At 53.8% G+C, this 19,680-nt stretch overlaps 7 protein-coding genes across 7 annotated transcripts; 2 read left to right on the top strand and 5 right to left on the bottom strand.

Moving 5' to 3' along the window:
* Window positions 1-588: 588 nt before the first annotated feature.
* Window positions 589-2,004, bottom strand: MRS44_007386 (uncharacterized protein; the record flags this gene model as incomplete). The annotated part of the gene is made up of 4 exons (XM_046279912.2): window positions 589-1,382; window positions 1,436-1,560; window positions 1,607-1,721; window positions 1,773-2,004. The coding sequence occupies 4 exons, from the start codon at window positions 2,002-2,004 to the stop codon at window positions 589-591; spliced, it is 1,266 nt and encodes a 421-aa protein (XP_046129078.2).
* Window positions 2,005-3,121: 1,117 nt separating this feature from the next.
* Window positions 3,122-3,526, bottom strand: MRS44_007385 (uncharacterized protein; the record flags this gene model as incomplete). The annotated part of the gene is made up of 1 exon (XM_065620510.1): window positions 3,122-3,526. One exon carries the CDS (start codon window positions 3,524-3,526, stop codon window positions 3,122-3,124), a length of 405 nt encoding a protein of 134 aa, XP_065476582.1.
* Window positions 3,527-3,585: 59 nt separating this feature from the next.
* On the bottom strand, window positions 3,586-6,186 carry MRS44_007384 (uncharacterized protein; the record flags this gene model as incomplete). The annotated part of the gene is made up of 1 exon (XM_046276984.2): window positions 3,586-6,186. One exon carries the CDS (start codon window positions 6,184-6,186, stop codon window positions 3,586-3,588), a length of 2,601 nt encoding a protein of 866 aa, XP_046129079.2.
* Window positions 6,187-7,640: 1,454 nt separating this feature from the next.
* Window positions 7,641-10,470, bottom strand: MRS44_007383 (uncharacterized protein; the record flags this gene model as incomplete). The annotated part of the gene is made up of 9 exons (XM_046281447.2): window positions 7,641-7,823; window positions 7,877-8,274; window positions 8,321-8,825; window positions 8,895-8,922; window positions 8,984-9,259; window positions 9,778-9,995; window positions 10,149-10,230; window positions 10,286-10,317; window positions 10,375-10,470. 9 exons carry the CDS (start codon window positions 10,468-10,470, stop codon window positions 7,641-7,643), a joined length of 1,818 nt encoding a protein of 605 aa, XP_046129080.2.
* A 369-nt stretch (window positions 10,471-10,839) lies between these two features.
* MRS44_007382 (uncharacterized protein) lies at window positions 10,840-11,435 on the top strand (the record flags this gene model as incomplete). Its single annotated transcript, XM_046279989.2, has 4 exons — window positions 10,840-10,866; window positions 10,922-11,050; window positions 11,121-11,188; window positions 11,243-11,435. 4 exons carry the CDS (start codon window positions 10,840-10,842, stop codon window positions 11,433-11,435), a joined length of 417 nt encoding a protein of 138 aa, XP_046129082.1.
* Window positions 11,436-12,275: 840 nt separating this feature from the next.
* Window positions 12,276-14,193, top strand: MRS44_007381 (uncharacterized protein; the record flags this gene model as incomplete). The annotated part of the gene is made up of 4 exons (XM_046279994.2): window positions 12,276-12,324; window positions 12,413-12,615; window positions 12,676-13,089; window positions 13,159-14,193. 4 exons carry the CDS (start codon window positions 12,276-12,278, stop codon window positions 14,191-14,193), a joined length of 1,701 nt encoding a protein of 566 aa, XP_046129083.1.
* A 420-nt stretch (window positions 14,194-14,613) lies between these two features.
* MRS44_007380 (uncharacterized protein) lies at window positions 14,614-17,695 on the bottom strand (the record flags this gene model as incomplete). Its single annotated transcript, XM_065620509.1, has 3 exons — window positions 14,614-15,354; window positions 15,412-16,394; window positions 16,444-17,695. 3 exons carry the CDS (start codon window positions 17,693-17,695, stop codon window positions 14,614-14,616), a joined length of 2,976 nt encoding a protein of 991 aa, XP_065476581.1.
* Window positions 17,696-19,680: the final 1,985 nt, after the last annotated feature.

Raw genomic sequence — 19,680 nt, 5'->3', positions numbered from 1 at the left:
GGAATCAAATGATCCCAGGCGCGCCCTCCCTCGGGCCCCCTTTTATGTCGTTCGCTACGAAAGATTCCCGGCGTTTTATAGAGGCAGCATCGCGACATTTTTGACTACATTATTCATCCTCTCGCTCTCGGTCGCACGCACCGCCTCTGGCTGTTGCTCACTCGACGAGGTTAGGACATATATTTCGGCTAGGGTTTGCTGCATGGGAGGATACGGGAGGGGAGGGATTCCATCGTTTGGACGAGGGTGCATCTGGATAGGCGGTATCATGTGAGTGTCTTGTTGGTCGACACTTGGAGTGATGGCAAGTGCATCACCATGTTGGAGTTTATATGCCAATCGAGGCATCACCAGGTTTGTGTCTACCTTGATTATTGCACATAGGCGGGTAATACATGCTTGATTCCTCACACACTGCTCACGTCCTTGTCAAGATTAAGTGTCTCGATTTGAATTCAGTTGCTAACCCTAGCTTGCTGCGTCATATCGAAATGTACCATTACAATAGCTGACTTGTACCACACTTGGTCATAATTAGCAGAATTAGGTCCCACGCATGCCCTCCTTAAGAATATGTGCCATCAAATGTCACTCGTCGACATCGTCGAGATGCTTGTTGGCAAACCCAACCTTGTTGTTCTCCAGGTCGAAAGCAACGTACAGCGCCTTGAGCACCACGTCACCAAAGATGGTGACGCCGCCAATAGCATCAGCGCTCTGCATGCCTCCCCAGCAGTACTCTGGATCGTCCTTGACAGGTCCGTAGTTGAGGTACGACCCGGGAATGGTCAAGATGTGTTCTGTGCCGGGAATCTTGAACATGAGGTCTGGCAGACCGTCGGCAAACTCGCAGGGAAAGGTGAAGGAGTTGTCGAGACGAGGGTCGACGCGCATGCCTGGCACGTCGTACCAGTACAGAGCGGCAAGGGAAGGAGGCATGAACAGCAGCGAGGTGCCCGTGTCGACGGTAGCCTCGAACGTATGGGCGAACCAGACACGACGCTGACCGTTCCAGGCTGTCATGTCAAAGGTGACGTCCCAGTGAGGACTGTCCTCGCGCGTGTTGACCCACGTGATGTTGTCCTTGATCCGGCTCTCGTCGATACGACCGAAATCGAAGCGGCCTGTGGCATTGCGACGCAGATCAGCGGTGAAGACTGGGCTGTCAAGATGGGGACGCAGCGTATCGAGCAGAGAGGGAGTCTGAGGGCTGACGTTGCTGGAGAGGTTCTTGGCGAGGCCCATGATGCCCGTGATCTCGGTGTGAGTCTCAAACCGCATGGCGACAATGTGCGCTGACTGGATGGCTGCGTCCTTGAGTTCGAAGCCACCCATGCGGACCGTGTCAAGATAGACGCTGCCATGAGCGTGGGAGCCGTCGACTGAAATCATTAGTCAGAGGTTTGGCTTGATAGATGTGAGTATGCCAACTTACCATAGGAAACATCCCACGTCGCATCGCGAAGACGACGAGAGGTCCTGGACATGTTGGGCTTGTACTGAGGAGCCCAGGGACCGTCGGGGTTGAATCGATAGATGGTGTCAGAGGATTGCACCCAGCTAAACAGTCAGCAGAGAATCACTGCAATAAACGTGGGCTTCTTACAAATCAGCAGATCCAGTGTCGATAGCAATCTTGACCGTCTGGGGAGGGTTACCAATCTTGACGTCGGCGATGTAGATGGCGTCGTTCTCGAGAGGCTCCACGTTCACCTGGCCATCTGCACACACCATCAGCACCCCATTCATGTCGATACATCGCATGAACTTACCATCATCAAGAAGAGAAAAACCCTCCAGGGTCTCTCGCGAAACACCACCGCCCCATTTCTCCTTTGCAGCGACGAGCGCCCTGACAAAGCTGGGCTTGGAGCCACTGCGCGTGCTCGCCTCGAGAGAGAAGCCAGCAGGAACCTTGCCCACAGGAACCTTGCCCGCAGGCGCGACCAGGGGGGTAGCGAAGCTTGTCGCAAGGAGCGTGACGAGCAAAAGAGGGCTTCTCATGGTTGGAGAATATTGTATAGATAGGCTGGCGTGTGTAAACGTGAAGAAGGCGGAGCAGAAGGATTGAGGAGGAGAAGGAGGAGGAAGGAGCGACGGATGGTAAACGTTTGAGACAGGAGGGTTATTGTTTACCTGAGGAAAGGAAGGTGGGAGGAAGAAAGGAAGGGAATTATATGGCAAGAAAAAAACGATGGTTGGCAGTGCAAGGCCAGTGAATCACTTAGAAACACCATCACCAATTACCAAGTACTACAAATCCGCTTCAACAATTGCCAAGACGTTTCCTTCACTTCCATCACGAGATCAAAAAAGGGTTCCATTCCCTGTAGGAAAAAAAAAAAAGAGAGGTAATCAAATATAAACAGGCTCTTCCCGCTGTATGACAGTCGCCTCATCTAGACGACATCTTTACCCCCCTTACACAACACGCGTTTCTTGTATCTCCTCAAGTTCTGTTTGTAGCAAACAAAAAAACGAGAGACGGGAACCTGCGTTTTTTTCTCCTATCCGCGTCTCCGGTAGCAACGATGCTACACAAGCACAACTTCAGACACGCATATGTACGATTAGAGGTACAATCTTGGTAAGGGGGAAAAGGGGGGGGGGGAGGCCTCGTGGAGGAGATCTATGGTTTCTCCATGTGCAAGTACAGTTCAAGTACAACTGGTAACAGGACAGCATGGCATTGATACGATACATGAGAACCCACGAGGCAAACTTGGACGGGATCGGTCACGGGGAACGGGACTGGGGAGTTGATGACGAGTTTTCTTCCTCCCGTGCGAGCCGTTGCCGAGGACCTTTGTTGATGACATGTCGGACGGGGTAGCATCTCGGGAATGAATGTGTTGGCTTCCATGGAACGGAGTGTCAAGTGACCAAGAAAAGATACATTTCATCTACAATATCAGAGAGAGCTACGCAGGTATCATGAGATATCGTGACTATGTCCTTATTCAAGTGTCTACTTGCTCGTGGCCAGATGCTCTATCCACATCCGTACCGGTATCAATCAATTCATACAATATCAACACCAAAATGGTAGGTAGGTAGGTAAGTAGCTTTCCCTTTTGGGCTACAAAAAATAACAATCAAAAAATCAACTGGGCGCCGCCATCTATAGCTCGTCATGCGTGGGCTTCTTCTCTCCCTCCTCCTCACCCTTCTTCTCCCCCTGCTCGTTCTCCTGCTTGAGCTGCGCTTTATCCCACTTGAGCTCCTTGATCAGCTTCTCCAGCTGCTCCTGGTCAAGCTCTCCGTCCTTCATAAAGTCCTCAGCGTTGAGCTTGACCGTCTCCTGAGACGCGTCACCGCTGGCCGTCGATGACGACTTGCTCTTCTTGCTCTTCTTGGCCGCCTTGGCGTTCTTCTTGGCCTGTCGTGACTTCTCCTCCACCTTTTTAGCACCCTTCAGGGCTACCTCCATACCGGCCTTCTCAAGCTTCTCGCGCTTGGCAATGAGATCCTTGATAAGGAGCACGGGATTCTCGACAGCGCTCAGGGCTGCCTGCTTGACCTCCATCTCGCTCAACCACTCCTTGGTTGACTTGTGAAGAGTGATCACCTCGGTGAGGTCTTCAATCACGTAGAGAGGGGAATGGGTCCCTTCTCCTTGATGACGTCCTCCATCTTGCGAGTCGTCGTTGTCGACGCGCTGTCCTCGTCCTCGAGGCCGTCAAACTCGCCAGTCTCCTTCTCGGCGGGAGCCTCGGTGGTGCTGGACTTGATCGCCTCAGAAGCAGAAGCAGAGGCCGAGGCAGACGAGTGCCAACTCTCGTGCTCCTTGATCTGTCCCTTGATCTGCTCAACAAACTCTGAAGTCTTTTCCAAAATGTCCTTCAGAGCAGCGATCTGCTCAGGGCGCTTCTCAGCCTCATCAGCCCTCTTCTGAATAGGGGCAACGCGGTCCTGGAGGACCTTGAGCTTGGCCTTGAGCACATCCTTGGAAGCATCAGCTCCATCGTCATAGAGCCACTCGCTGGTTTCGCTCGAGAGCTCAGCCAGCTTGGTCTTCTCCTCCTCGGTGGCGGCGGCGACAAAGGCGTCGTTCTCAAGGAGATCTCTAATCTTGTAGGTGTATCCCTCAAGCTGGTTAAGGGCCTCCTCTCTCTGTAGCCGGGCCTTGTCGGAAGCGGCAAAAGCCTTGAGGCGGTCCTTGGACTTGGAAATCTCGGCCTTGGTGAGATCGGGAATGCCGACATTCTTCAAGGTCACGTCCACGGGGATGCCAACAGTCTCTCTCTTCTTGACGTCGGGCTTGACTTCTTCAGTGCTGCCAGAGGCCGTGGCCTCAGCCTCGGACGAAGCGGATTCGGCGGACTCAGTAGAGGAAGAGCCCTCCTCGGAAGCCTTCTCCTTCATCTCCTCCTCAGAGCCCTCGACCTTCTCCTCTTCCTTGAGAGGCTTCTGGTCCTTCTTTCCGAACCCAAAGAGGTTCTTGACTCCATCCACGAAGCCGTCCTTCACCTCGGCCTCGCACTCGACAGCGGCCTTGACGACCTCGACTTCGCCGTTCTCGCTGCTCAGTCTAACGGCGAGCTTGAACTGAATGTCCGATTCGATGCACGAAGGGTACTTCTCCTTGATGGCCGCGAAAGTAGCAGTCAGGTTTTTGGTGGTCAGAGTCTTGACATCCTTCTCCTCAGAACCGACCTGCTGGTAGAATGTAGCAGTAAAGTCTTGGTCGTTGGTGAAGGCAACCTCCTTAGGGGTGCCCTGGTGAGACACAGCAGACCAGAGACGCTGGTGCTGAGTCTCCTCGCCGGCAGTCCACTTCACACCAGCCGGGTACAAAGCACCCTCTGCAATTCGGATCTCCTTGACGCGGAAGCTGGGGCTGAGCTCGGCGGCCCTGAAACCGGCACCAAAGACGGCGGCTTCGTCAGAGTTGACGTTGGTTCGGATCTTCTCTGGGGTACCGGCAAGCTTCTCGAGAACCTTCTGGACAAAGGGAGTTCGAGTAGCGCCTCCGTTAAGAATGATAGAATCAATGTCGATAATGTCAAGGTTGGCCATCTTAAGGGCATCATTGACGACAACGGTGATCCTCTCGGCGTGCTCCTCAGCCATCTCCTCGAACTGGGTGCGCGTGATCTTGTACTTGAAGTCGATGTCCTCGTACAGACCCTCGAAGCTGGCTCCGGTGTTCTGGTTGGCGCTGAGGACATGGCGAAGCTTCTCAACTTGGTTGGAGAGCTTCGCGACGGCGCGGCCGTGGGCCTTGACGTCCTCGGCGGTGACAGATATCTTCTGGGCGCCCTTGGACTCGACAAACTGCGAGACCATGTCGTCGAGGATGAGGTAGTTCAGGGCATCTCCACCAAGGGTTCGATCCCAGCCAGCGCCCAGAACCTGGACCTCCTGGACGGTCTTGTTGTACTTGCCAATGTCCTTGATAGATCGGCTCTGGAACTTCATGATAGTAGCCTTGGTAGAGCCGGCGCCCATGTCGAACACCAGGTTGTACTCGGGCTTGGATCCGTTGCTGACGTTGGGGAACTCTCGGCTGGTGGCGTAGTTGAGACCGACGGCCAGACCATCGCTGACCAGGCTGAGGACCTTCAGGCCGGCGAGCTCAGCGGCGGTCTGGACGGCCCGCTTCTCGTCAACGGTGTAGAAGGGAGGAACGGTGAGGACGATGGAGCGGACGCTGGTTCCGTCACCAGCAGCCACCTCGGCGTTCTTCTGGATGCTCTGCAGCTCCATGGCGAGAAGCTCCTCGACCATCCATGCCTCCACCTCAGCTGTAAAGGCCTTGCTCTTGAAAGCAGCGGTGCCTCGGGTGGCGTGGGCCTCCAATTGGAGGGCGGGGTGTCGGGCAGCGTACTCCTGGACAATGGAGTCTTCTGTGGTGAGACCAAGGATGGTCTTGAGGTTCGGGTAGACGTCGCTGGGGAATCGAGGAGCAAGAGCCATGGCGTCGGCGCCGTAGGCCCTCTCGGGGTGCTGGCCCTTCTGGGGACCATTTCGCGAGGGCTTGAAGACGACGGCCGACGTCTCTTTTCGGCGGGAGTCCTTTGTCAGGACGATCTCGAGGGGGATGCCAGGCTTGACGAGGGCGGCCTTGATGAACTCTGTACCGAGATCAACGCCCAGAACGGCGGCGACGGCAAAGACGTTTGTGGCAAAGAGGAAGACGGCCGCCAGGAGTGCCTTCAAAGGCGATACTCTTGAGGACGCCATCATGGGTGGTTTTTTGGTGGGGGTGCGCGCGCACCAGATTCTTTGGGGAGCAAGTCTTATCAACGAGGAACGCCGCCTCTGTAAAGCAATAAAAGAAAAAAGGGGGAAGACGATTAACGTCTATGTCAGAAAAAAGAGCCGGAAAGTTTCGTTAAAAAAAGGTTAGTAGGTGAGAGAGGTTGATGTGGCCTCAATGGATGGGTAGGTTGACTCTCCAATGGGGACAACTTAAGGTACCGTAGCAAGAAGCCACGATGGCTGTTAAAGCTTGTGCAAGTTTCCAGCCACTCAAAGGAAAGAGGACAGCTAACAATAGGTACAGATTGGCGCTGACGTGCCTTGTAATGCGAGGCTGACAATCGCGATAAGAAGGAAAAGACTATCTATTGGCCCGATAAGCTCCCTTGGTGATCCCCTGGTTTCGGCCTCGTCTTGGCGGTCAATTCGCTTGACACATCAAAGCCCCAGGATTCCCCAACCAAGTCCCGAGCCGTGGCAAGTGGCTCAGTTGTTGTTCAAAGTTCATGATCTTTGGTCACAGGCAGAAACCCGTGGATAAGTGCGTGTATCTGTGAATTGGCCAAGGTGTTCTCTTTGGAAGAAGCAAGCTACGCGTAGTCGGGCCGCAAAGCCCTCGTCTACCGCGGGTTCTCGCACCATGGATGTCCGTCCACCAAGCTTGAACCTGTAGCCAGTACAGCTTGCATGATGCATTCCTGCAGCCGATTATATGCAATCTTTCAACGTCAATAACGGCAGAAATATTGTATTATTCCGGTTTCAATAAAGGCATGCTACCTCTCACAACAACATTTCTCACCTCTCCTAGGACCACGTTGCTATAAGTCGGTAGGGGTTGAAAAGACCCGACCCCTGGCCAATTGAAACCCCTCCAAAGCTCCCCACACTTTTCAAGACCCCTGCGAACCCTATGACGGCACAGGTCGAAGCTCAAAATCAGCCCTACGTCAACGAGCCACATCACGATGCTCAGAGCTCAACAAGTGCCCGGGTTGACCAATGCCTTGTTAAATGAATGATGCTGAATCGATAGTCGTTGCCATCCGTACTGAATAATCACATCTTGCTTCCAAGTCGAATTGTCTCACATAAATGTCATCACGCGACTCAGCCCGACTTCACATCCAAGACAGCACACTGGCGGGTATCCATTCACATTGTTTACCTACTACCCCATGTATCCTTCCGGAAGGCCTACAGTGTTACAAAGGTATTAAAGACTCCGACCGACACCGTGGCCAGATGTATTTCCGAGTCCCAAAATCAGCAAAACCCCAAAATGCAAAGCCCCCAAGCCCACCGTTCCCCGGCCAAATGCCAAAGAAATCTTGACTTGCAAACGCCGTCATCTCATGGTGTACATTGCCTCCGGGAAATGCAAGGAGATTCGTAGGTTGTGATTCTAACCCATGCCATGTCATGTTAGGGAGCGTTTACGACTCCTCGTTGCGGCGGCCGCCTCGGGGGGCACCGCGGTGGCCACGACCCCGTCCACGGCCATCACCACGGTGTCCGCCTCGGCCGCGCCAGTCACCACGACCACGTCCGCGGTGGCTGCCAGGTCGGTTTCGCTGGACCTGGTGGAATCCGTCGTTGGGGTCGGCGGGAGCGGCGGTCTGAATCGGCGCATTAGTCTCTTTGCCCTCACGAGTACACAACGTCAACATACCTCAGCAGCGTGTTCAGGGTGGTCATCAGCCCAAGACTGAGTGTTGGCAGCAGGGGCCGGGGTAGCAGCCTCGGCTTCAGTAGCCTCAGTAGCCTCAGTAGCCTTCACGTCAACCCATTCCTGAGAAGCGGAAAGCTCCTGGTTAGAGGTGTCCCAATGGCTCTCGGCGACGGCGTTAGCGGCGTCGTCGGCCACGCTGGCATTGGCCAGGCCGTTGGAGGAAGGCTGGACAGCAGCCTCGACGGGAGCGGAAACATCGCCAGCCTCGATCTCGGTGGCGGAGGCGTGTGCGACAGTGGGGTCCGAGGCAACCTCGGCGGGCGCAGCCTCACCCTCGGTAGCCGGGGCTTCGTCATAGGGAGTCTTATACTCTTGAGCCAAAGACTTGACCTTGGAGACTGCACCTTGTTAGGAAAGACATGACGGAACGGTCGGCCAACTTACAAGTGGTCTGAAGCTGCTCTCCGGGAACGCTGAAGATCTGGTCCTCAGTGCCGTTGACAAGCTTCAGCATGGACTGAACGGCATTCTGGTCGCCAGAGTAGATGGCGAGGAGGACACCCTCGATAGCCTGGCTTTCGTCAGACTCGGGGTCCTGAGCCTCCTCACGGCGGTAGGCAGCAAGTCGCAGGAACTGCGACAGGACCAGCAGGTTGTCGTTCAGAGACTTGCTGGCCTCCTCCTTGGCCTCAGCAACAGCATCGGCCTTGGCCTTCTCGAGGCCCTTCTCCCACTCGGCCTTGTCGGCGGCGGCGCGTGTCCGGTACTGCTCGTCGACCTTCTGGTATTGCGTCAGCTGCTCCTCGAACTGAGCGAGCTGGGCCTGCAGAGCGGGCTTCTTGAGGATCTGGGCCTTCTGGTCGGCGTTGATGATCTTGGTGGCAACCAGCTCATCGAGCGACTTGTCAGCGTGTTGGCTTAGAAGGGCGTCGGTCTTGGAAGCGTTGGTCTAGTCGCGAGGGGTCAGTATGACGAAACGTCAAGCGTTTGGGCGTGAAAAGAGATGCGCAAGACTCACGATCTTCTTGTTGACATTGCGAATGTTCCTTTTGCGGCCGTCAGCGTCGAGCTCCTGTAAAACTGTCGCAGCAGAGCGGCGATACTCACTTTTGGAGCTCCTTGATGTAGGGGGACTCGAAGGTGTCGTCGCCGGTCTTATCGGCGGCGGCGGAGGTGACGCTGGGGGCGGGGGATTCAGTTCGCTCGATGGCCTTGGCGGCCTTCTTCTTGGCCGACTTGGAAGCGGGCTGAGCAGCCTGGGCAGCCATCGCGGGTGAGGGTGGTGTGAGGTCGAGGGTGGAGGATCGAGTCAGAGACTGTTTGCGCGAGGGTTGGAGACGCTGTCGTCGGTGACGTGCGACAGGCTTGCAGAGGTGGAGAGAGCTTGGTTTAGGGACGTAAACGTCGTAGAGAGGATCGAGAGGGAGTACAGGTAAGATGGATGCCGAAGCAGAGGGGTGGAGAGGTGGAGAATGCGAGTGAGTTGTGGGAGAAGACGAAAAAGAGGAGTTGGAGAGGAGGAAGAAGGCCAAGTTGTGGTGGTGGTGGTACAGGTCAAACGAGGCCAGCCAGCCCGCCCAGGCAGCCCAGGCCCAGGGCAGTGAGCGCCAGTGCCAGCCCGGGCGCCAGTGGCACTAACCCCAAGTGCCCGACAACCCCCTGCATGGCCTCTGAGCGACACTGGCCACTCTTCTAGAAGCAGTAAGAAGAATGGATGGAGTCATCGAGACACAATCCAACAATGGTTCAATTGGCATGCTTTGTATTGATTCATTTCTGTCGCCCTGTGCTCGCATTCTTTGCCTTTGCGACAGCTACGTATCCTCCCGTCCCTTTGGTTCAAGGGGCTCCATTGTTCCAGTTGCCATCCATCCATCGTCATGGCAAACTGCCCCACTAACCCGCCAAGTCGCATTGGATTCAGCTGGTCTCGTGCCCAGCCAATGCACTCCATCTGTCTCCTCTTTGCGACGAGCCCCTTTTTAGAGGGTGCAGCGCATCTGGAGTCATTGTCCTGGTCCTCCCCAGACGTATTGTGTTGCGCCATAGACTCTATTGTAAGTGTCCAACAAGTATGCCGTCGTGGTGGCGTAGGCTCGTCGCGACGCGGCTCTTTGACCTAGTTAACATCATCGGCCCCGTTGTCATCCGATCTTGATCGCATATGTCGTGGTTCAAAGTGAGTTGTCTCTTTCAGCCCTTGAACTTTGTCAAGGTGTCCTGGATGGAACCGTCAGTTTGTGTTGGGGGAACAGCATCGTGTGGCACATACTCTCGTCACCTTCTTGACGCTTCGCGCAGACAGTCCTCGCTCGCCTGATTGCTTCGATTGGATCGCCGCTTCCTTGACTAGGCTGTTATCGTGATCATTAGTATTCTTTCGGTCGATATAGGGTCTCGAAGTCGTACGTTTCCATGAATAGGACATAGTCGAGGAAGATCTATAGCATGTAAACATTAGCATGATATGTTGCGATCGCGAGCCTATCCACACGCACCGTGACGTCGGCATTCTTTTTGATGTTGTGATTAGAATGCGCTTTGATGATCTTCTTCACTGTCGCCTTGGGGTATGGCTTCTTTCCGAGCGCCATGGTGACGATGCTGATGATGAAGCTGGTCGACTTGTTTACACGCTTGAGCTGTCCCCGCAATTGGATGTTGACAAGGCGTGTTTTCAGCCTGGCGGCTCTCTGACCTCACCTGGTGCCTTGAGTGCGGAGCTGACCAATCGGCAGCGCCTGAGCTTGAGGTACGTACCTGGGAGCTTCACACCCTCAGCCTGACCCGCTCAGGGCAATTTCAGTGCGGAAGGAACCTGAGGAGGGGCTCGGGCGTACAGTGTCAGCCCAGGTGCCTTATCCCCACACTGTAACCCACCTTGGACTCTGGTGGCATTCGAGCTGTGGGCGCAAGATCACAAGCTCGATATCCGTACAACAGACACGCCTCAGTTGCCCAACATGGCCTCAATAATGCAGCGCCGCATGGTGAGTAATCTCCTGTCGATCATTCTGAGCATGATCAGGTCTAACAGTTCTCTAGCTCTCCAAGGCGGACGAGGAGACGACCGACGAAGTCGAGGTGCGACGAGAGGATCAGGACAAGATCAACCGATTCAGCCGGCTACACCAGCGCGAGATTGTCTTGGAGGAGGAGCTGGGCGCTAAGAACGTACGTCTGCTGGGGCTACCTGCCCAACGAATTATACAACCTTCTTGGACAAATACTGATCCCTCTACAGAAGGAAAAGGAGGAACTCGACGACTTGTCCACAGAACTCGAACTTGCCGACGAGGACGAAAAGATTCAGTACAGACCCTCTCCCCGTCTCTCTCCATAAACACCGGCTAACCACCGCCGCAGGTACAAGATCGGCGATGCCTTCTTCCACGTCTCCCTAGAGCAGGCTCAGGAGATGCTCGAGGAAGCCACAGAGAAGCTCGAGGAGGAGTCGACAGAGCTGGAGGAGAAGCTTTCGTCCATCCGCGAGGACATGACCAAGCTCAAGGTCGAGCTGTATGCCAGATTCGGAAAGCAAATCAACCTAGAGACCTGAACAAGAAACTTGAAGCTCCTGATACCCCCTCGAAACGAGAGAAGGCAAAGCTATGCCAAGCCAACACCGGGTGAACTCTTATCCTTAGTTCATTATGAAATGCAGCAGCCTGGACAACCTTTGACAGCAGATCTCGTGACGCCCCCAAAACGGGCCTCAAAGTCGGTCTCTAATTCCGATGGACGCCTCTGCCAGGGTCGGCATGGCAGAGCAACTGCCCGGGCCTAGTGTTCTGGTACTTTTCCGGCTCTCACTGCCGGTCCGCAAGCAAAAACCCTGTCGGCCGAAAAAACGAACCAAAGGCGAATCTCGTGGATAAAGCGGTCTATCCATCACCTTTGCCGCGATTCGTCATGCAATCTCGATGCTCTCCGCGCTAACGCGAACTGGGCTGCGATCGATATCCGATTGATCGGTCCGGGATAGGCAACTCACCTCGGGTAGCATCCTCCCTCCTCCACGATGTGATGCTCCCGCAGAGCAACGCCCTCCCACACACACAACTCGCCCCCCCGAAGGCGGCGCCATCCCACGCCCATCCGAACCGCCCCCCATATTTTGAGGCCCGGCTCCGGACTGCGAGATAGCCAATCGTGGATCGGAGCCGTCTTATCCCCGGCTTTTGGGCGGGGTTGAACGCCCTTGTGTTGATGAACTGACCGTCATGGGAACACTCAAAGAGTCAGAGGACAACTGCTCCGCTTTGCGTGCTGGGCCAACATGCTTCCTTTTTTTGCATCCTCGGATAACTACCAGTTGCCACTCTGTTTCTCCAATTGACCCGTGTCTTGTGTGAATAACCTCAGTGACTTGACTGTATCTTGAGCTCATACAAACAACATGCCTTCGAGTGAATCCGGCGAGACGATGCGGGATCCGTCCCCATACCGTGAGTAAACGCCACCGCTGTACCATTTTCTGTGCCTTGATTAGCAATCCCTTGTGTCGTCTTGGATCGTGAGCTTACGCACCACCAGGGGGTCGGAGAAGAAGCAGTACTTTCTCAGATAGGATCAACCGTCTGGAAGAGATCGAAGCTCAATCCCGCTATGAAGAAGAGGCGGCAGACCGAGGCATCGGTGCCCTTCACAACATTCGCTCGCGAACTCGAAGCCGTACAAACGAGGTTCTCGTCAATTGGGAGTTAGACGACCCCGAGAACCCATACAACTGGTCAAAGGTATGTGACTTTGGATCTTGTCCACTAGTTACTCTACTGACGATGATTCTGTGTCTGTAGTCGAAGAAGAACTTGGTTCTCTTCTACACTGCTGTGCTAGTTATCAACTCCACCATGGGTTCTGCCCTGCCTAGCTTAGCCATCCCCAACATCGTCGAAGACTTTGGCATCACCTCCCAAGCCGGGAAAGTCCTGCCCATATCGGTCTACCTCATCGGCTACGTCTTTGGCCCCATCATCTGGGGCCCTCTGAGCGAGCACTTCGGCCGGAGAGATCTCAGTTTTGCGACCTTTGGTCTCTTCACTGTCTTCACCATGGCTTGCGCCCTCGCCCCCAATTGGCCTGCTCTGCTCATCTTTCGCTTTTTCTGCGGTGCCTTTGCGAGCTCGCCCATTGCTATTGTCGCTGGTATCCTGGCGGATGTGTATAATGACCCGCGGACAAGAGGGAGAGCCTTTGCCATCTTCATGGTGGTGAGTTGCCTAACGTCATCATGACTTGCCAATACTTGATTAAAGAACCCAAACTAATTCGAGTTACAGTGTACAACTGGAGGCCCTATTCTTTCTCCCATCATCTCTGGATTCGCTGGTCCTAGCATTGGCTGGCGATGGGTCTTCTGGATTGCCCTCATCGTCGCCGGCGTGACCCTCGCCCTCATCGCTTTTCTCCCCGAGACCTACGGACCCATCCTCCTATCCCGCCGTGCCCGCAAGATCCGCAAGGAAGACCCAGCTTCTCGGGCCATTGCCCCTCGCGATCTTGAGTCAACAGACCTTAGGCAGCTTCTCACTGTGGTTCTTACCCGACCCCTTCGCATGCTCATCTTTGAGCCCATCGTCACTACCACCTGTGCCTACCTTTCCCTCGTCTACACCATCTTCTACATGTCCTTCCAGGCATTCCCCATCATCTTCCAAGACGTGTATGGCCTCTCACCCGGCGTCACAGGCCTAGCCTACCTCCCCATCTTTGGCGGTGCAGCCGTGACTCTGCCCATCTTCTGGGCCTGGGATAACGCCCTAGCCCGTGCCACAGCCCGCGATGCCCCCTGGGTTCAACGTGAAGAATACCGTCGTCTTCCTCTGGCCTGCCTCGGTGGCCCGCTCTTCGTTATTTCCCTCTTCTGGCTCGGCTGGTCCGCCCGCGAAGGAGTTTCCTTTATCGCACCTATGCTGGCTGGCATCCCTTTTGGCATGGGTTTCATGCTCATCTTTATGGCCATGCTCAACTATCTCACAGACGCCTACGAGATCTTCGCCGCTTCCGCCAATGCCGCTGCTTCTACCTGCCGCTCCCTCTTCGCAGTTGTCCTACCCCTGGCCACAACCCCCATGTTCCGTCGCCTTGAAATTCCCGGTGCATGTTCCCTTCTTGGAGGTCTTAGTGCTCTCATGTGCATCATTCCATTCGTCTTCATCTGGAAGGGTCCCAGCATTCGTGCCCGCTCTCGCTTCTGCATTGCGTTGCGTGAACGAAAGGAGGAGATGCAGCGCAAGGAGGATGAGGCAAGGGCTCGACTGGAGCGTATTGAGTTGAGGGACAAGGAGGACGAGAAGGAGAAGGAATACGTCTAAAGTGGTCTTGGCCTTGTTCAGAGTCGCCTGGTGGTTCCCAGACTGCACCCTTTCCTCCCAGCCGCTTGGTGCCCATACTGACTACTGACTCTAGCTCACTGTCCCTTGATGCCCACACCACGGTTTATAGGATTCACCAACTGGCCAGGGCTCCCATTGCTCGTTAGGTCTAAGGTGCCTGTGGCGGGATATGTGTGTTGCTCAACACCCATTTTTTTACGACAATGTCACGAAACAAAAGCAAGGTCTCCATAGAGTGTGCGAAACCAGGTATATCATTCGATGTTTGGATATAAAATGCGTAAGTAGTTACTTAGTTACAAGCATCGCCTTGAATACCTACAGAATTAATGTCTTTTACCCACTTCCTTTCGCAATTCCATAACGCCATGCCTATCCACTTTTGATTCGTACTGTTTCTCATCTGCTATGAGGCCGCATACTGATACTCTTCGTTTCGTTCTGATATAAACTGCCGGTTGCGTCGTCAGAGCGTCGCTGCTTTCGCGTGAGTTCAGTCAGAGGCCTTCCTGCCCAGGTTATCGATCTTGAACGATGCGCACGTTGATCTGTCTCGATGAATGCCTTGAGTGCCTCGTGCCCTCTGATTTCTGCCGACCCTGTATCTGAACCTGACTTTCCCTGCTGACTGCTATTGGCGTAAGAGAGGCGGCTTTCCGGCGTATGAAACACATCTGTTGCCACTATACTCTCTTGAAGTAGACTGGGTGTGACAGGTGTAGCAAGGGTTTCGCCCAAGGCCGATTTATCACCATGGTCATGATGCTCCTCCATGGCTGCCTCGTGCATCAAAGCAGATATCCGGTCACCCAAACTCTTGGTGGATCGTGGTCTTGACGCTTCACCCTCGGGTGTTGACAACCTGTTCTCGCCTTTCATGTTATTGATTTCCATCTCTAGCACCCGAAGCTCTTCATATCCTGACTCTGTGGGTTGGATTTCGAGTTCCGGGTACTCCAGATGAGCTGTTTGTGAGCTAACTCGCCCTTTCGCAGGCACATGCCCCTTTTCTGGTTGAAAATGTCTCGAAGGCATCAGTTTGACAATCTTCGACTTTACCACTTGCCCAAGTCTCGCGGAAAAGGAACGTGGCAGTGTCTGAGCACGTTGCTTCTCTTCGCCAGGGACCAAATCAGTGGCCTAATAAACCTGGCCCTCTGATGAGACAAGCTTGATTGCAAAATCTCGCGGATGGACATTATCCTTGGCTGAGGCAGTCTTGTTTCTCTCTTCTCTGTTGTATGATGGAAACCTCGCCCACGATTTTGGAGGACTCTCCAAATTTAGAGACACCAAGCTCTTAGCACCCTCAGTTGTGTGAGGAGTCCCAGGTCGCATTTGAGCAACCCATCTTTGAATGAGCCATTTGGAATTGTGCTCACCAGACACTTCATCAGTTGTTGGAGTTAGCTGGGATGTTTCTCTCTGAGTGTTCTCTGTCGAAAGAGACCCCTTGCTGACTCTTTTCTGCGGTGCGCTAGTCACTCTCAATGATCGGTTAGATGACGCACTTCGTTGATGGTCCGGATTGGGCGTGCTTAAGCGATTGCTGCCGCTGTGCCGTTCTTCTGCCTCGAGCCTGATGGCACGTTGCCACAAGTCTGTAGCGCTTTCCTGACGTTCCGCATGTGGCTTTTGGAAGATCTCCGATGATAGTGGGCTCATATGGGACCGGATGCTCAGATTTGACAGCTTCTTTCGTCTATCGCTTGCTCCTTTTTTGTGACCGATAGTCGTCTCTGGAAAACCAGGCGTAGGACTTGGCTCTCGTGAGAGACCAGGCGTATTTCCTTCGTCGTGATCACCGAGGCTCCGAGAACTTACCTTGAACCGGATTGGGACGGTGAGGTGAATCTTGCTCATGAAGGACTTGCGAACAGGCTGTCCAAGAGAGGGCTCGTTGAACTCTTCACGGAACCGACTCGAATACTGACTCTTGGACTTTTTTCGACTGAGTAAGTCGCCAAATCGTCTCTCAATCGTTCCAAGTTCGGCCTCACGTTGGAGAAAACTCGCACACTCTGATTGTGACCGTGACACTGGGTCGGGACCGACCTGGGTGGAATTTTGGCCCTGGCAACCATGATCAACGTCAATTTCTTTGCTTTGAGGCTCATCGTTGTTGCTCGAGTTCTGTCGCTTCTCGGCACTTTCTTGGTCCTGAGAAGATTTGGGCTGCCCTGATCACTGTGTTAATTGACATAGTGTAATGGGTGGTTAAGAACTCACACTTGAAGGGGGACAGTTCCATACCTTCGAGTTCTTTGAGATCTAGGCTATACAAATTCTGTCGAGAGCGAGCAGGGCTTGGTTGAAACTTGGATGGATAACATGATGATGAGTTATCGACAAGAGAGTTGCGAGTTGTTGCCACCGTCGGAGCTCCAGTTCGTTCTCCGAAAAGAGGTGAAGAAGTGTGTCCAGTGCGTCGAGAGCCGATTTCGGGATAAGGATTCACCTTGCATCGTTCTGAATCGAGGTCACCAATTGGTTTCGCCCTGTCAAGTGTACCAGTGGCCACAGACACTTGGTTGGCTGGTAACGTGTCTTCCTTCGAGAGAATATTCTGGGAGCCGGAGGTCGGTTCTTTCTTCGCTGTTTCCGCAGGTCCAGACTGGTTTAGAACCTGAGAGCTATCGATACCATCTCCAGCTGCTTCTTCCTCTTCGTCATCGTCAAAATGAAGAGTCGAGTTGTCTCGTGAACGAAGACCCTGAGCAATCAGCCACACTCCAAGAGCCGAGTGGCCATCGGCGGAAGAAGAAGCATGGCGGCTATTGAAGCTATTGTCAGGGCCCAAAATGCGATCAAGACGAGTGGCACTATTAGACAACTGGAAAGACGTCTGAGAATGGGCTTGCTCTATTTGTCCGGACCGAGGTGTTTGCGATGGGAGGTTGGTGGCAAGATCAGTTCCATTGCGTTTATCACCGTCGTTCTCAGCCTTATTGTCTTCTTCCGTCGGATTATTTCGATCCAATGACATTTTCTTTTGGTCATCCGTGGAGTCTTGAGACTCTGGCACATCTCTCTCGTGAGATTGATCCTTGCCAGACCGCGGTACTCGGGCATCGAGGGAGGGAGATTTATTGACAGCGAATTCAATGGCGTCTCGAGGTCCAGCACTTGGCAAGCCGAGGTTGACTATGGATGCTATGCAGCGAATGCCATGCGCAGGCTTGTTTTCCATGCCGTCATCTGGTTGTTCTGTTTGTAGCTCATCCTGGATCCTCTGACGCATGAGACGCCTCAACTCGGCTCGTCGTGCAATCTCTTCGTCGCTATTGCCAAGAGAAGTAAGGGATGGGTTCTTGGTACTCGAGTCGTGGGACATGGTTCGAATGAGCTTGTTCCGCACGGCGTCAAAAGCGCAGCCTCCCTTCTTGGTTGCGTGGGGTTGATCCTGATCGCTGTCGGAATCGTCGTCGAGGGGGTGATGGATAATGGAACCATTATCATAGGAGCCTTGATGATTTGGCATCGCCCATGGAGCATCGGACAACCCAATTAGTGAAGGTTGATGCCTCAGCTCCGAGTCTGCTTGTCTCTGCCTAGTAGGTGAGGTTGGAGAGGGAATCGGCTGAAGGGCTACATCTTGGGGAGGGGATGGCGATATTCCTGGGGTCATGCGATGAGGCTTGCAACAGCAAAAGAGCGTCATTGGGTTTGTCTGGGGGAAGCCACAAAAGAAGGTCGAGGATGAATGATGGTGTTCCAAGAAAGCATTGGTTTCATACGCCCGCGAAGGGCCAAGAACGAGTACGACCAGAATGGAGATGAGGAAGATCAAGAAAGACGTTCGAAGGTTGAAGGACGAGGAATTCAAGGGTCAGTGGACGCTCAAACAGATGACGGGAACCCTGGAAGTCTGCTGAGGCAGTCATGCCTAGCCTCTCCCATCTCAGGTTGTTCCTTCCCTATGAGGGCATTCGTGTCATGCCTCGTGCATGTAGTTGCCTCTTGCCTTGCTCTACCGAAAGCATGATAAGAGGCAAGGAAGGAAGGCACAATCCCATATCTTGCATTTTGATATCGTCTTGTCCTCCCATTGATCCAGTTGTATTAGATCGATGTTAATGGATCGTCATCTCACCCAGTTCGTTTCTATTTTGTAACATCCATTCACGAGTCCTTAGGCATTTGATGCAGGGTTTGATTTCCGCCCATTGCTCCTCAATGCTTAATTGGAGCAGCTACTGGAAGGCATTGTAGCCGTCACGAAAGCAATTTAGGGGTTATGATGATCATCGAATTGGCAATTGAGAAATGGCGGCAGTTTGCTACGTAGTCAAGTAGCAATCGCAATCTAATCATGCTCGTACGCGAAGTTTTCACCTTGAAGAGACATAGCTCATAATCCTAAAGACGGAACCTTGCCGAATTAGATGTCTAGGTTAAAAGTGCCACGAATCAAGGTGAAGGGCCTCAAAATCAAGGTGAATTCCGATTATGGTTATCGCCTTACATGATTCGCGTCCGCAGCCTCCCCTTCCCAACAATTCATGGCGGGAGGGGTTGGTAAACTCAGACATGGATCCATGGAGTCATGATGTCTCACGTAAGGGCTAAGCCTCTCAACCGAACATCGAGAGAAGCCCGATAGAATGGCCGATTGAGCCCGATATTGCCCGGTAGCTACAGTTACATAGACACTAGGTTCAAACACTCGTAACACCAAGCAAAGAGGGACAATGATGGGGCACGTGGCATGCCCAGCGGCACGCGATGGCAGGAGACGATGAGATGGACTCTTGGTGGGGAGCAAAGAACGGTCGATCAGACAACAAGTGGCAAAGAGTGGGTGCAAAGGCCGATCTACGGCGGCGTAAAATTTGGTCCCAGATCATTAGCTTGCTCTACGGCGTCTCAATGGAGAGAAAAGGGCTTGGATTGATGAGGTGATTGACCCTCGGGAGCCGAGACCAAGCACGCCTTCGCGGACGCCTGCTGGCCCCGCCCCGTTCGCCCTGCGAAAACGGTGCAAACCCTTGCAAAAAGCTGCAGAGCTGCTGCAAACTGCCCCTCCATTAGCGTCACCGACAGCCCGCGAGCCGCCTGAGAGGCCCTGGACATCCACTCCGGCAACCGCCATCGCCGGCCAACCAACCACGGCACGCCTGTTGTGCGAATACGTGAGATTGCGCAGATTGAGGTGTTGCTGTCGCTAGGATGGAGGGTACGTACTTCAAAAGCCTGAAGATCAGAACTTTGAAGCTCCCCTGTGTGTCTGTGTCTAAGGTGGTGCCAATGAGCAGCCAATCCATCACTTTTTTACCCCTCCCCCGCTTTCGGCCTGGTCTCCCTGCCTGAGATTTTCGTCTCAAAAACATTTTTCTACCTCCCCTCCTTCCCTCCTTCTCTTCTTCTTTTTTCTTCTTCATCCTCTCTTTGCCCTCTGTTCTCTCTCGAAAAGGATCTCTCAATTGATCCAATTTGGTACAGGCAAGGGCTCTGAACCAATCTGTA

This window comes from Fusarium solani (assembly GCF_023522795.1).
Source record: "Fusarium solani strain SB1 chromosome Unknown bctg00000004, whole genome shotgun sequence".
NCBI classification, from domain to species: Eukaryota; Fungi; Ascomycota; class Sordariomycetes; order Hypocreales; family Nectriaceae; genus Fusarium; species Fusarium solani.
Note: the sequence above shows the minus strand (reverse complement) of the source record. Positions and strands in the feature narration are given on the sequence as shown.